At 38.6% G+C, this 16,156-nt stretch overlaps 3 protein-coding genes across 4 annotated transcripts; all 3 read left to right on the plus strand.

The window, feature by feature from the left end:
• The first annotated feature begins 553 nt into the window (after nt 1-553).
• On the plus strand, nt 554-4,714 carry LOC149027405 (putative mediator of RNA polymerase II transcription subunit 26c). Its single transcript, XM_089162418.1, has 9 exons — nt 554-1,748; nt 1,826-1,894; nt 1,984-2,066; nt 2,144-2,220; nt 2,318-2,376; nt 2,461-2,494; nt 2,595-2,719; nt 2,853-2,946; nt 3,048-4,714. Exons 1-9 carry the CDS (start codon nt 1,323-1,325, stop codon nt 3,152-3,154), a joined length of 1,074 nt encoding a protein of 357 aa, XP_089018544.1. The 5' UTR covers nt 554-1,322; the 3' UTR covers nt 3,155-4,714.
• Nucleotides 4,715-5,376: 662 nt separating this feature from the next.
• On the plus strand, nt 5,377-13,228 carry LOC149027406 (bZIP transcription factor 12-like). 2 transcript variants are annotated; one of them, XM_089162428.1, is made up of 4 exons: nt 5,377-6,443; nt 6,525-6,596; nt 8,485-8,514; nt 11,698-11,973. In XM_089162428.1, exons 1-4 carry the CDS (start codon nt 5,760-5,762, stop codon nt 11,761-11,763), a joined length of 852 nt encoding a protein of 283 aa, XP_089018554.1. In that variant the 5' UTR covers nt 5,377-5,759; the 3' UTR covers nt 11,764-11,973. The 2 variants fall into 2 exon arrangements, with proteins under 2 accessions (XP_089018554.1, XP_089018549.1); XM_089162423.1 differs by lacking the exon at nt 11,698-11,973 and adding an exon at nt 11,981-13,228 and having other exon boundaries at nt 5,382-6,443.
• A 191-nt stretch (nt 13,229-13,419) lies between these two features.
• On the plus strand, nt 13,420-15,895 carry LOC149027407 (uncharacterized). Its single transcript, XM_089162436.1, has 4 exons — nt 13,420-14,043; nt 14,152-14,267; nt 14,374-14,781; nt 15,016-15,895. Exons 1-4 carry the CDS (start codon nt 13,905-13,907, stop codon nt 15,079-15,081), a joined length of 729 nt encoding a protein of 242 aa, XP_089018562.1. The 5' UTR covers nt 13,420-13,904; the 3' UTR covers nt 15,082-15,895.
• The last annotated feature ends 261 nt before the right edge of the window (nt 15,896-16,156 follow it).

The following is a 16,156-nucleotide window of genomic DNA, read 5'->3' on the forward strand; positions in this document are numbered from 1 at the left end:
CTACAGGACTGTTTTAAGTTTTGTAGACACCTTTGTATGGTTTACAAGTTGGTGGGGTATCCATAATTTTGTCACAAAACAGAGGAGCATATGTGGAAAACTTCATATGTAATACAAAAATATAAAGAGTTAATTGTATTGACACAAAAAATGGAGGCTGTAAAGCACTGACACCCTACTTTATGTTTAAAAAACACAGATACCTCAAAATTAGATTTTCATTAGATATATTTGTTTAATTTTTCTTAAAAACTTTTGTAGACACTATATATTATAAGGAATTGAAATAATATAAATAATAATTTAACTGTTTTTAGTAGATAAATATATCAAATGAAAATTTAATTTTGAGGTTTATGATTTTTTAAACATAAAGTGGGGTATCAAGTGCTTTAACACCTCCATTTTGAGGTGCCCTGTGAAAATTGTTCAAATAAAATAAAACTAGTGGATGTGAAGGGTTTTGTTGTCATTTGGCAAACATAGAATATGACAATAATGTGCGAAGAAAAGAAATGCCCTAAATTTATTTATTCTATATTCATTCCGGAAGGAGACTGATAATTCCTCCCTTGCCTCCTGTTCTCTCCCTCGCTGGACAAAGGGCACAAAGGGAAAGAGTAAGAAACAACGAATACTGTTTCGGAGCGCATGAATGGAAAAGGTGTTCCTACATCTGTACCTATGAGGCCAGCAAGAGTGGCATTAAACCCGGGAAGGAATTTATATCACTAAGTGGGGTTAATGCGGTATGGTTTCTGAGAGATTCTCTGAAAACTCCACAACAGATTATGAAGAGTCCTAAGAGAACAAACAAAAATAGGAAAAAATGTTGAGCAATCTGAGAAGCTGATCTAGCCTTCTCAGTCTTGAGGTTTGATTTCGGCGGATTTCTGCGGGATTTTTTCATTTGTCTTTGATTCTAGTCCTCCTTGATGCCTGTTGCTTTTCGAACGGTGGCGCATTTCTCCAATTTGGATCGTTTCGGCGATTATGAGCGTCGTCTTTTAGAGTGATTGTTTTACGGCTAGATCTACCTCTGGTTTTCGTTATCGGTGGTTGACGATGAACAAGAGATGGAGAGGATGTTTCTGTTTGTGTTTCTCGCGACCTGTAATCCATGGTTAGGTTTGATGTTGATAAGATAGAGAGTAATTTATAAATGGTTATTAGTAATTGTAGATCTGATAGATCTGTAGGTTATCATTTGGTACTTTTCAATAAATTTTGCGTACAAAGTCGATATTGCTGGACGGGAAAAGTAAGGTGATATTTGTGGATCGGAAACTCTCCTGCGTGCTGAGTAAAGGGGTTGCCGTATAATGGATTATGATGCTTTTAGATCCATCTTGAGGGATTCAGGTGTGGATGTCTGGACTTTGATAGACACGGCAATCTCTGTTGCTTCTTTCGATCACAAAATCGAATTGAAAGATCGAAGAGATGGAATCGTTGAGCGTCTTTACTCTTCTACTGTTCCTGGGTGTCGGAACTGTAGTCATGACTCGATGATGCCAAATAACAAAGAGATTAAGAAGTTGCAACACCAATCGCGCACAGAAGCCGCCCTTGAAAAAGAAAGCGGCAGCCATGAGGAAAACGGAGGTTCTCCCTTGAGTCCACGGTCACTTGAGGGAGATGGTCATGATGATGTTGATGATGATGATGATGATCATCTTGACGGTACAATTGACGAAGAACAGAGTAAGATTCTCAATATCAAGGAGCGTCTGGAAGATCCTGATCAGGTCTGCTTTTTTATTTGGTTCGTCTGTTATCTCTTCATCTACTCGTTCTGTTATTAATAAGTTCCTTTTCTTAACAGTCTGAAAATTCTCTGGTAAATCAACTACAAAGCCTAGCAGACATGGATATAACATTCAAAGCTCTCAAGGTAAGTGAAATACAACAGAATAATTCCCTCATAACTCCAAGTTTTTCATATGTTTAAAATCTGGTATTGTTTTTCTGTTCATGAATCAGGAGACGGACATAGGGAGGCATGTAAATCGCTTGAGAAAGCATCCTTCAAATGAAGTCCGGAGATTGGTTAAGCATCTTGTCAGGTGTGAGGGTCTCAAAAACAAAATTTGTTCGTTGAGCTCAAAATAAGGAAAGTCTTGACATACTGTTCTGTTTGCAGGAAATGGAAGGATCTTGTTGACGAGTGGGTGAAATTGAATAATACACATGGAGAAACAGCAAACTCTTCACTCATTGGTACTGAAATTTTTTTCTTTTCAGTTTTCTCACTTTATGCTCAAAAGAAGGACTCGCTTTTGAATGTTTAACGAATAAAGCTCATTAATGGTGGCAGCTGATGGATACTCGCCTCAAGAGAACCCTCAAAGAAGCACACAAAATGGATATCACCAGGTAAAGAAGCCAGTTTGGTATCTCTTCTTTTAAAGTTCTTTCAAAATATCCCAACTTTTGATGAGTTTTATTATCATTTTTTAGGTGCCTGATTTTGCATACTCTCCAAATCCACATAGTAAGTATCAATCAATTAATCAAAAGAATGATTCTAAGCGGAACAAATGCTGTTCCATTTCACTTTCTTTTCAATTAATTATGTTCTCATTTAATCACAGATGGAAGCTCTGGTTCAGATAAGAATCATTCAGAGTTTGAGCCAAAAGGAAAAGTTGTTCCTCGAAAGGAAACTCAAACCAGGACACCCCAATCGGCCCCTGGAAGAGTAGCTCCTCCTCCAAATGTATATAATCCATCTTCTTGAGTTAATTTCTGTTAGTGTTCAATCTTCTTGAGTTAATTTCTATTAATGTCTGTCTGATCATCATTCTTACTCAGAATTCTCGTGGTTGTTACCTGAATGTTTGGATATGCAGAAACAGAGGGAACAAAAGGATAGCGACATTGATCCTGAAAGACTCGCTTCGGCCAGGAGACGACTTCAAGAAAACTACCAAGAAGCTCAAAATGGTTTGCTTTTACTCTAAGCTTTACTACTTGTTCGTCTTAATTTTACTTTACATATTGTGTATTTCATTATTAATTTGATTTGTTTGTCTGTGTTCGTGAAGCCAAAAAGCAAAGAAAAATTCAAGTCATGAACCTTCAGGACTTGCCGAAACCCAAAAATTCGTATTTTGCGAAGAACAAAGGCGGTTTCCAGGCGAGAAATTGGTGAAAGGATAGAGAAAACGATTTCATATTGATTCTTGATTCTATTGTTCCACTGTAAACCGGGAAAGCAAGAACCGGTTTCCTTGCTACTCTTTCTTCCACTGATTCTCCTTTTTTTTCTTCCTGTCTGACTTCGACCGAATCTCTCTATGGGTTTTCCTTTTAAATTTATTAAAAGAATTTAATTGGAAAAAATAAAAACTTATGGTTTTCTTTTGTTTTTGGGACTTAGTTTTATAAAAGGGGGAGAAGGGGATAATTGTTTTATATATCGGGAGTTTCACCTCGATTCCGAAGATATTCAACTTTTGACCTGATTTTATAATAATATCAATAAATTTCAAATTAAAATCGTTGGAAAAAGATGTTAAAAAAAAAAAAAAAACGGTTTGAGTTTAGACTTTAGTGTAGCCCGTTTGATAACAAAAATGTCGTATTTATGACAAACCTTTTCTCCACGTGATTTGGTCAGGGTAAATGAAACTTCAACACGGTTTGTGTGTGTGTTTTTTTTTTTTGTATAAAACTGATTTTTTATTAATTTGAAATGATATACAGACACATCAAAAAAAATAACAAAATACAAAAGATAAATGTATGAAAAAATAGTGTTTTGTTTATTTTGTTTTTTGGGTGGGTAAGAGAGGTAAACTGGTAAACACAGTTTATTTATGACGGTTGCCCATTTGGCGTTTGAGATTTTTCTATTTTTCAAAAAATGAGGGGAAACTTAAAGAACCGATCCAAGCTTAGGTATTTTACGGTTTTACTTCGAAATATAAATTGAGTCGCGGTCTTATTTATCTCGATGTCAACAGCTTCTCAGGATTATTCTTTGCTCGAACAGGGCAAAGTTGACTTAACATGTCATTTTGGACGATAATCACGATATTATGTAAAATAGTTTGTCTCATATTTATTTTGTCAGTCCAGGATAGCTACTATTGAGCAAGGAGCCAAGGACTAGCATCTTCTTGAGAAGTCTAGATTACCCTTCTGAGAACTAAGAAGTGATTGATATCTTTTCGACGCTTGGCGTCTATATCTGTTTTTTGAGTTAATTTTTTTTTTTTTGGGCCTGACTCTACTCGATTTGTCCTAGCTGGGCTGGGATAACCACGACAGCAAATGTGTGTGTTAATCCAATCCAGCTGCCCACGTGAGATGTTCGTCTTAGACGACTCCCACAGACCCTGAAAGTTGTGTATGGAACGATGATTGTCACTTAGGATTTGTTTGAGGACTGACGCTGATAATCGTGATGTATTCTCTCTCTTTCTTTTGTTTTTTGTTTTTTTTTTTGTATGAATCGTGATATATTCTCTGGTGCAACTAAATGGTCGAATACACGAACATGAAACCTTGGGTTTCATACAATTCACGAGTTCTAGTACTGGGGTAATGTTGTAGAAATGTTATAAAAAAGAAAGAAAAAGGTAATGTTGTAGAAGATATATGCATCATTGTGAAGTGTGGTGGTCACATATGTGTAAGATATATATAACAAAGAAAAGAATTGTCTACTGATGTTGAAAGTGGAGCTAACTTGTGGGACACCTCTGATATTCTTTCTAGATCCTCTTGTGAGTTGAAAGAGATTTTTCAAGAGATGTGGTACTTTGCTTGATTTATTTTTTATTATTTATTTACTATTTTTTGACCCCTTTTTAATAAGGAAAAAGAAAAAAACTTGGGATCATGTCCTGATTGTTACGGAAATGTAATTAATTAATTATTTTGTAATTAAGACGTGGTTAATTAAAATTGTCAAAAAGCTGTGAATATTAATAGGTGTCATACTCATACATTCAGATTTGTCAAATGCTAAGGCAAAATCAACTAAATGTTCTTGGGTTTTTTTTTTGAGGAAATTCTCTTAATAGATTCTAAATACTAAGTAAATCCAACTAAATGTTCTTGAATTGAAGTATTACACATAATTGAATTATATAATTCATCTAATATTTATTGGGAAATTTCCTTAAAAGAGAAGAGTCAAATGCATCATCAAATCATCTAACCTCTTTGAGGTTGCTATTGCAATAATGAAAAGCATGGGTATGTGGGGAAGCCTTTGGCTTTCTAGAAATTGCTTCAGTCACATTAAAATTATATGACGGTCAATCAATCGGAATTTTGATCGTCTGTCGGATTCAAAATTTGGTTTCAAATTTCAATCTCCCCATTGAATCTCAATGATTGAGATAAAATCTGACTAATCGAAATGTATTCAGGACTGAAGCTAGGGTCTTGGCGTTCTATCTCGATCGTCCATTTGAGATGACATCCATGGCAATCGCGAAGACGAAAAACACGCGGTGACGTATTTGGCGGAAAGTATCTCCAGTCGATCTTGTCGTACCGGAGAAGTAAAATTAATCTTTTTGAAGCTTCAAGACTTACTTCGCTTTTTCTTTTTCTCTCATTTTTTATTCATTTGAAGGTTGCCCAAAGCCACCTTTGAAGGACATTAACTTCCAGTGTTCAGGTATACTCTCCCTATTCAACTTCAAACCGTTCGCGAGAGTCACGCGCTCTGAGACGAGGTAGATGGTTTCTCCAAATTGAGAGGTAAACTAAAATCTTTAAAACCCTAGAAATCTGCGGATATGGCGTCGTCAAAGGTAATGGCGTCTTCGAGTTCGGCCCATTCGGATCTGACACGGCAGTCTTCTTTGTATTCGTTAACAGTCTCTGAGCTTCAGAACGATCGGAGTAAGAATTTCGGATCTATGAACATGGACGAGATTTTTAACATATACGGTAATAATCCGGCAGCGCCGGCCGCCGAGATCATTCCCAACGCTGCCACCTGCTCTAGCAGGGGAGATGGTGAATTGAACGGTGGGATTGCGAATGTCGATAACAAGTCGGCCGAAGATATATGGAAGGATTTTTTTGCGGGTTCTGGAGGGGGAGGCGTTGATCGGAAACCTAGAGGTGTTGGGGATGGCCAGTTTTTCAAGGAGCCAGCGTATGAGATTACTTTAGAGGATTACCTAGCAAAATCCGGAGCTGTTACAGAGGAAGATGTTAGGGTTACGCAGGTTGCAGGGGCGGCACAAGGCGTCTTCCCGGTCGATCCAATGTTGAGTAATCGATTTCAGCAACCGCAGCAGCAGCCACAGATTGATGGCTCGGTTGGTGTGTTTGGCAATGGAATGGAGAGAACAGGATTAGGAAGGGGGAAGAGGCGAATGGTGGAGGAGCCCGTTGACAAGGTTACTCAGCAAAGACAGAGGAGGATGATTAAGAACAGAGAGTCTGCGGCTAGGTCAAGAGAAAAAAAACAGGTCGACTTCGATGCTTCTCTTATTGTTTTTGAACTCTTCATTTCCTTTGTGAAGATTTGTTATTATATTACCTGTCTTTAGGCCTACACAACGGAGCTTGAATGTCAGGTGTCACAACTTGAAGAGGAGAACGCTATACTTTCCAGGGAGCAGGTACTGCACTGCTGTTCAAATTAGCTATAGTTATGTTGTACTACGCGTTTTTACTTGTCTAATTGGATATAGTTTGTTTGATGAGCATTCGATCTTCTTTAGTCCATGCATCAGTTGTTAGATGTGTCTTATGTGGAGTAAACTGAGGCACCCTCCGAGTGAGTCTCAACATCTAGTATTTTATTTTTTGGCCTCAATACATAAGATGCATTGATAAAATGTGGATAACATTTGATATTTTGATGTAGTTAACAGAATAATAAAGTGTCTTCAGATTTTTGATTTGCTATTCAGACGACCTAAAGTTAGCCATTCCCAACTGCATGAGGTGAGCTTCCTGCTTGAAACCAGTCCTTCTGGTCCCGTCCAACCTGATAGAGGTCTTATTTGGAAGTCCCACTCGATTCATCCAAACTATACTGCTTAATCAACTGTTGAGATTTCCTTGTGCTGGTGGTGCACCATACTGTTTATGCACAGACAGATGGGAATAACAGCTGTATGCTTTTCTTTTTTTAACTGGGGTTTCGTCATGGGATTTTATCACTAGTCAATCTTATAATTTTCCTCTTGTGCTTGGGCTGGAGATGACTAGGTTTAAGGGAACAAATATAGAAAGGAAAAAAAAGAAAGAAATTTAGGATTTGGAATTAGAAGTTTAGAAGATTAGATAGAGAAGAATTAAGGTTAGGGTCTTAGGGATAGTTGAAGGTACTTTTGTCGAAGATATTCTTGGGAAAAGAGAACGAGAAAATAGAATATCACATAAAGGGGAGAGAGAGATATGCTATGTCAATGTACCTCGTCGGCAGCAATAAATAAAAGTCAGGATCCCGTTCATCAATTCATGGCTCAACTGAGCAATTACATCTATATTTATAGCCATATTGGTCGATGTAGTTTCAAACTCAAATTAGGAACTAGCTCCAAAATAAACCCCTATGCTAAAAGGAAAAAACCTAACCCAATCCTTAACCTATTGAGTAACTTAAATTGACTATGAAATTGAAATAATAAAGGAAATACATTTAATATAGGACTCTTAACCAAATTAATGAAATTAATCCTGTCTTCCTATTTCCTACCATTTATTATAGGCCCATTAAAATTGGCGATTACAAAGTAAACCCAAGGAATCAAAGGCCAAATATGTATATGACCCAATCTTAGACTATTTTTAAAGGAAGGAAACCCAGTTTGGTGGTGACTCTGCATCATATGCTGATTAGGAATAATACGAATATCATTTCTCATGATGTTTTCATTACTAGTGGCAAGGAAGAAGCTCAAAATCACTATAATCCTCCTGAGGCTGATCCTTGTGTTAAACAAAATAAGATTATTGTTCAAAAAAGGAGACATCACGTGACACAAATAATTTTTAATCTTTGGGATCATAGCATGTGTAACCTTTTTGGGTAGATGAGAATTCAAGAAAGACACTTCTTGGCTTGAGGATCAAAGTTTGCCACCATTTTGTAAATGAACAAAGCATAGGCATCCAAAAACACGGTTTGTGTGTGTATGTTCTTTTGCTATATTGAATTATACTATTTCCTTAAATTTATTTGGTTTTGTTTTTTTTCGTTGAAGGCCTGTCTTGCAATTACTTATGTATTTGATGCAGTATTAATATCTGCTGGCTATAACCTAGATATATGGAAATCAAGATAGAAATTTATTATTGGCTGTATTCCTTCTTATTCTCTTTGCCACAAATTTAACCGTTGGATTTGTTCTTTACTGGTTATTAATTCCAGTGTGGTGAGCCGTTGTATCTAATAAACAACTCTGAGATACCTTTTCTTATTTTATCATTTTAGTCCTGAGGATATTCTGACTAGTATTCTTCAATAAGGTTCTGAGCTGATAAAAATTCATTTTGCAGGAAGAGTGGAAAAAGGAAAGGATTAAGATGGTACGTTTGAATAACTTTTTTTCCCATCATAATTGATAAATGCTGTGAGGTTCACATTTTGACCATGTTAGTGTATCCACATTGTTATGAAATGTAACAAAATTTTCCAAAATGGAATAAAACTAGCTTGTAGTTCTTGTTATGCATCATCTTCTGGTTGAGTTATTTTCTAACAAGTGGTTTTTTAGGCTGATATTTGGCAATTGGATCTTGGATCCAGTTGATATCAGACTGGACCTTACTAGGTTTTCGAACCACATATTTCCAGGAAATACATAATGGATCACTTATTGTAATTGTGACAAAACCAAGGATATGTGGCTGCTAGCTAGAATGTGCAACTAGGGAAGAGGAGAGAACAGAGAGAGAGAATAATGGGAAAGAAATAGTAAGCCCTCGATGGAGTCAGTATGTCTTTCCAATGTGGCCTGCATTTACTTATACGACACTTATTTGCAAACCAAAAAAGAAAGTGAATGCAGACTCAACTTAATATATGCAGGAACACTTCCTCCATTGAGACTGAACTAATAAGTCATGACATTCCCTTCAAGCTGGAGTACATATATATCAAATAAGCCTAGAACAACAAAAATTGGAGGCTCCCTCCCTCTCTTCCTTCCCTTGCTAGATCTGCCTGAGATGACTGGGAGCCAGAGCAGGAAAATCCCTCTGGAAGGAGGCAAGATGTACTGCTGTTCTGCCTCTCTCTGTCTCTTTCCCTCTCCACAGTCTCTTCTCTGTTTTCCTTCCCTCTCTCTCATTGATAGCTGCTGAAGCAGAAGAACTGCCACTATTCTTCCCTTTCCTTCTCTCTCTCTCTCTCTTTAACCTGCCTGAGATGGCCAGGAGCCAGAGCAGCCTCCAGGAGAAGAGATGATTGCTACTTCTTTCGAATTGAATTTTATTCAGAACTTCCCTGCAACAGCTGAAGCAGACCTCTTGGGCCATGCTACTGTGACTTTTGAGTCTTGTGGAGGCTGCTCTGGCTCCTGGCCATCTCAGGCAGATTTTGTTTTTTTTTGGGGGGGGGGGAGAGGAGGCAACCCTGGTTATCCGATGCAGCTTCTCAGTTGAACCTCCCGGGGCCCCCCAGGTCTTAACCGGTCCATGGGGGCCTTGTTGGTATATAATATATATATCACTCATTTTGGAAGTCTTGGCCTTAGAAGCCCAAGGTCTCAGACTGCTAATTATCAGTTTCTGGTGTGAAATTATATGCTCCTGCGAAGGGAACATCAGGGAACGTGGCTTTCAATGCGTTTGCCTAGCATCTGAAACACTCCTCTCGCTTTGTTTTTTGGTGTCTTGTTGGTACTTATTGATGTAAACCATGGATCTAGGGATAAGGTTTAGGTGATAACTTTCCTATAATGTGGCTGCCCAGGAGTTTTCCAACAAAGGTATAGTAGGTATTCTGGGGTTTCTTCAACTGTGTAGGTCTATTGAAGGTGAAACTCAGATCTGAACTTTATCAAAAGTTGAAATTCAGATTTGAAATTTCAAGTCCTAACTGCTAGGGTTTGGGATGGGACTAGGGTTGGCACTCCTGCAGTCAGAGTGCTAGTAATGCATTATTCTGCAGTTTCAAACTGTTTAAGAGAAGGTAAGGCTCAGGTATGAAGGTTTAGGGTTTTTTTGAAAAATCTCAAAATTCTGCAAATTCTACTTGTAGAAGAAGAAGAGGTGAAGACATTCTGAAGACCAGAATTTAGGGCTGATTTGGTGAAATTAGGCTCGGACTTGCTATAGGTTATTGTGATTCTGATAGGGGTTGAATGGGTTAAAACTGAGCAGGGAAAGGGGGAATCCTGTTGTGGTTGGGACTGGGAAGCCGTGGGCAAGAAGCAGGAAAGGGGAGGATTTTAGGGTTTGAGTAAGGGGCTGAGGTTGCAGGGACTTGAAGAGGAAGGGACAGGGACTAGATGCGATGGGGTTAGGGGTGTTTTCTAGGTCAGACAAGGGGGGAAAGGGGCTGAGAAAGGTGCGTGAGGTAGGGGAGGTAGAGGGGGGACTTGCTTGGGTGGGGGTGTGACTTACTTAGAATGGCTTGGAGACTTGAAGGTGGCTGCTGTACTTGCTGTTTGATGCTTCAGAACTTGGAGACTTGAATGCTGGAATTGAACTAGAAAGCTTCAAAGACAACAGCAGCTCACCCTCTCAGGAACGCTGCCACACTTGGGCAATATACCCAAATTCTTATTTCATCAAATTTGAAAATAACTTGCATGAAGAGGCTATTTATGGCCTAAAAATAAAAATTCTGACTCAGACTGGGATCTCCTTAACTGATGAGGTCCAATTATAACTCAAATTGGACTCTTGTCACGCTAACCCTTGGATTGGAATCTTACAAACATACTTTATCTATCTAAGCACATGCTTGTTAGATAACTTAAGACCAAGGCAACCAACTTAACATTAAACTAGACTCACAATAGAAGACTCAAAACAAATCCAAACTAGACTCATATTGATTCAACCAAAATCTGAAATTAAATTCAGGAGTAGATTGAGGGTTAAAATGACTAGAATATCCCTCTTGTTGGGTTTGGCTACTCCGTGGTGGTTTCTTAGATCCTTCCTACGGGCCTCATTTAGGGTTTCAGCCGGGGGTTCTTTGTGTCCACATCAATTCTACTCTCCTCAGTCATCTTGGTTCCCTTGCTCCACGTGTCATGTTACAGGCTAGGGGGAGATAGAAGATTATTATTCTTATTTGCCCAAGCCATCATTCAGATATTTATTTGTTTGTGTCATTACTCATCAGTTGTGAAGATTTCTAGTATTTACTTGTTGATTTCATCAGTGGCCATTTCATTTGATGATGGTATTTAATAATAAAGTTTACTAACCTGGTTCATAGGAATCTGATATGGTCTGGTTGGAAGAGATGTTCCTTTAGGAGAAGTTTTCCCATACTTCCGGAATGGAATATCTTCTTCTGAGGAAAGAAGCACCTGTTGGGTCTTTTAGTTAAATATGCCCTTTGACAAAGATGAAATGGGTTCTCATGAATTTATTAAGTTCTTTTGATTCAATGTGTCAACTTAGTGATTTGTTTAGCATTTTATTGGGATCTAATTCAATCTTCACTATCAAAGGATGGACGTTTATCCTTGTGTGATGCCAAAATAGAAATACCATGCTGATTGGGTGGTCTATTCTGGCCTTTTCTTGCAGTCTGACCTTCATCATCAAAGGCTGGACGTTTATCCTTGTGATGCCAAAGTTCCACCTATAATATGATCTTAGTGTGCTTATATGACTAGACCTTGTTACCTAATTCAAGATCTGCTCTGCAAAGTCCGTCTGGGGTTCTGTATATTTGTTTTCTATATTTACCTTCGGTTCTTATGATATATGAAACAATTACCTGCAGAAATAATTGCTAGTTTTTTGGTACTATTTTTTAAATTGTTGCATTGTAGCTGATGTGCTTGTCATCCGATTGCCTTCCATGCAGCTGCTGGAAAATGTGATCCCAGTAGCGGAGAAGCATAGACCTCGGCGAGTTCTTCGGAGAAGTTTGTCTTTGCCTTGAAGCGTCAGCCAAATAAGGTGTCTAGAACGGCATTCAGAAGGTATAAGAGGTTAATGCCTGTATGAGTGCAACATTTTTCTTTACTAGAAAATATCTTACTCAGGTATTTCCTCCATTTGTATAAAAAGAAGCTGTGGGTTGTTCAACACGAGAGTTGGAAACTGCCACTGGACTGAGGTGTTTCTTTCATCCCACTGTGCATTGTTCCCAAGTAAGAGTAACCTAATTAGATGTCTAGTCTGTAGGGGGGGGGGGAAGGTATATAGGGAACAATTCCGGTCACTGAAACCTGCTTCCCCATTTGTTATTGTGAGGGGAAGCAGTGGAGCATGGGCTAATAGATTCTTTTAGTATGTATTAGTAATAAATAATATGATGGTTCTAAAATAATTTCAGCCTACACGAGCACCTGTTGTCTCATTCAGCATTTGCACTGCATGTTATTTCAGAAAAAAGAAGAAGAAGATAATCATAAATGTTGTACGTTTAATTTATTTGCTGCTTTTTTGTGCTCTTCTGTAAAAACTGATGATGCCGATTGCCTACCTCGTTCGAATTTGTAGGGTGTGGTCCCACAGGATGATGGATTTTTTTTTTGGGTTGAACATATGCAAAATTTCATGATTCAGAAATGTGGCCAGCATTTGGGTTTTGGAAAAACCTGACCCGGGGAAAGGTGCACCAGTGCTCTTGCACAAAAAATTTCTCCAGTTCTCACACTCACTGAACAGTAAGCTGTAATATCATTACAGAGAAAACATTTAACGAAACTCACTAATATGATAATATCCAAGATTCCAAGCTTTTTTACTGTAATAAATGTTGAAAGTTTTGGCGTTTCTCTAGAGCAATTCATTGTTTATGTTTGGTCCCTACTAGAGACGGGAATAAGCAATCAGCGGGTAGGTATTTCACCATTAACTATTCAAATTAAGCGTCTGTGATTATTCATTAAAATTGTACTAGCGATTTTGACCCCAAAAAAAAAAAAAACTGTACTAGCGATCCAGTTTAAGTGACAAATTTGTAAGGACATTATATAGGCATTCCATATGAATATATGATTGGCGTACTCCAAATAATGGTCCCATCAAGTTAGCAAGGTAGATGAGTACGTAGAACGGTTCTCTGCTGGTCTGGAGTCTGGGACTGGAAGGTTTTCCTTTTCGACCTTGTACTAGTGATACAAAACCAGTAAGGTTGCCTTTGCTTTAAAAGTGTATTTTCAACATTTCAGAGATGGGATGGGATACTCAAGGGCCTAGGAGCTAGTGACCAAGATGTTCGTCTTTCAAAGATCAAACATTATTCTCTAATGAATGGCAATCCAAAACCATTAAAAAGTTTATTCTCTCTTCGTCCAACTAAGATTACTTTTTCGACCAACTAATCATTTTAGAATAATAATGTGAGTCACTTCTATCAAGATGACTATTTGACTCCTTTTTCTTTTCACCCTAGTCTGAATATTTCTTTTTTCTATTTTTTTTGGTAAACTAGTCTGAATTTCGATTACCCTCTTCTTTATTTTCACTTTTGGCGAAAGTTTTGCTGTTCCTTTCTTTTCTTTTCTTTTGATTCAAAAGAAAACAGTACATCTTTTAAGGTGTTTCAGAATAGGACTGTAAGGAAAAAGATACCTGTTCACATTCCCAGAAGACCCTATCTGTTCTGTGTCTAGAGTGTTGTGGCTCCTCTGCTGGAGCTTCTCGTAGAAAGAGCTTTCTCTCTCTTTCTCCCTCCAAAACCTCACCTTTCATAACCCTAGTATACGGGTAAAGAAAGATAACACTTGAACAACAAAAACATCAGAGCTCTTCCCACGAGTCCGAAGTACGACCAACCTATGGAGTTGCCCACCTCTCACATTCTCGTCATCTTCCTCACTGTGTTTGGTTTAGTTCAACCTTTGAATTCCAAAACTATAGTGGTGGATGAAGCTGCAGCATGGACAAACCCAAGTGTTTATGTAGGCGATTCTCTGTGTACGTATCATTTTGTTCGTTCAATTCTGATTTCTTACCAATGCAAAAGAACATAGCCGTTCTCTGTTCTTCTATTTTTCGTTTATTTATTTTTTTGGTTCTCACCAGCTTTCAAATACGAAAACGGCTACGGCCTCTATATTTTTCACGACAGAAAAGCCTTCACTCTTTGCAACTTCACTCAATCGACGCTTCTCAGCAAACCCAACTCAACCTCTTTCAAGGTAAACTACCAAAACAGTTATTTATGGTAGACCATGACGACATGGTTTATTTTCCTGTTCATTTCGTTTCTTAATGCGATTTTGTTTTCTATATTTTGCTGGTCAGTGGAACCCAAATCGGTCTGGTTTCTTCTATTTCTCTTACAACTTCAACAATGGCTCTCTCAAGGCCTGTAACGAAGGAAAGAAACTGGCCGTTAAGGTTACTCCACCAAAGGCGACGGACGAGGGGGCTTTGTCACCGGAACTTCCACCAGAAGCTGCGCCAACCCCAATCTCTGGTGGGATTCTCCCATCCACTCCGGCATTCCGGTGGCCGTTTCATCGTCATCAACATCAAGAGAGTTCACCGAGCCCGGCACCAAGTGTAATCCCCAAGATTCCGTCCATAGTGCCGGATACCGGTGGCGGAATTCCTTTCATTAACAGTAATCCGGCGATGCCCCTCCCTACTGGTCACCCGGATTCTGTGACAGGATACCCGCTGCCAACCTCTGGTCTCGGAGGAAGAAGGGTGAGTCAAATTCCTTCCCTCCTGTCTCTTTTTTTTAAATTATTAAATGCAAGCCTTTCTCTTCTTTTCTTGACCAGAAAGTACATGTGTTGTCTCGCTATCTTGGGTCTCCCCCCCCTCTTTAAAAAAATAGCAGCAACATCAAGAATGAGTGAATGACCAAAAAAAAAAAAAAAGCAACAACGAGAAAGTGAGATGATAATGGGGCTTTGATTAGACTGGCTTTCTGTGCAGGTTCAAGTGGTGAGAATGTTTGCGGTTCAAATTACACTACAGTGCTTGGTTTGGGTTTTTCTGTAAAAAGAATCAATGAATGGCGTCTATATTCATAGTAAGATAGGAGATGCTCTCTTTTCAGACCCCAACCGAAGCAAAAATTAGAGAGAGAGAGAGAGAGAGAGGTGGGGCTATATTTAAAATGCTTTGGTCGGCAGTCTTCCCTACTGTGACCAATTATGTAATGATATACCAGAGGTTATGTACTGTAAGAAACTAATGAGAAATTACCTGGAACTTATGCTGTGTATGCCTGATTAGTTTCCATCAGGAGTGGAATATTGGAAAGAAAAGCTGAAGTTCTGGCCCCTTCTCCCAGGCTTTTATGATTGAGAGCATTCATCATCATCACTCCTCTTCAAAATTCTGAGTTCCCCCTATTCCCACTTTCTTCCTTCTCTTTACTGTAACATCTTTAAACTCATCTTTACTGTAAACAGTAGCAGCATACAGTCATGGATGGATCATGTCTTATGGGGGTTTAGCCGTTCCGATGACACTGGACACACAGGGTGGTATGACTGGTATCCAAGTGGCAATTCGGTTCAGGTCAGTATCTATCAAGATCTTACGGAACGGAATCTCACAACGAAGAGGCAAACATTTAGGATTGGATGGCAGGCCCATATGGGGTGGCAACCCAGGTGGGAAGACAATTAGACTCGTGGGCATCCCTGCGTGAAGGATTCATCATACTGACCCACAATTTAGTTAAGAGTTGTTTAAAAGAAGTCACAGAGACAACACACCAGTAAGGACTCGAACGATTAAAGTAACAAAACGATGTAGAACGACCTGTGTAAGTTGCATTCTCTGAAAATGAAGCAAGTGAGACGAGTGTAATTATGGGAAAGAAGCAAAGGCAAAAGTATGCATTAGTCCTCATCCCATTTATCGGTTAGACTTTTAACTCTTCCAATTTTCTTTTGATTAGATACGTGAATCCGATTAAACTGAGATTATTTCTGGTCTAAAAATGATATATTTCTATGTGCAACTTCTTCTCCATTTTTACGGTCCCACAAAGTATAACCCAGAAAAGGGGAAAGAAAATGACTTAGAGCTTCTCTTGGACGCCCACATGAGAAGCGAAGATGCA

Source organism: Hakea prostrata, chromosome 1 (assembly GCF_041222555.1).
Source record: "Hakea prostrata isolate BN-2017 chromosome 1, UWA_Hpros_2, whole genome shotgun sequence".
Taxonomy (NCBI): Eukaryota; Viridiplantae; Streptophyta; class Magnoliopsida; order Proteales; family Proteaceae; genus Hakea; species Hakea prostrata.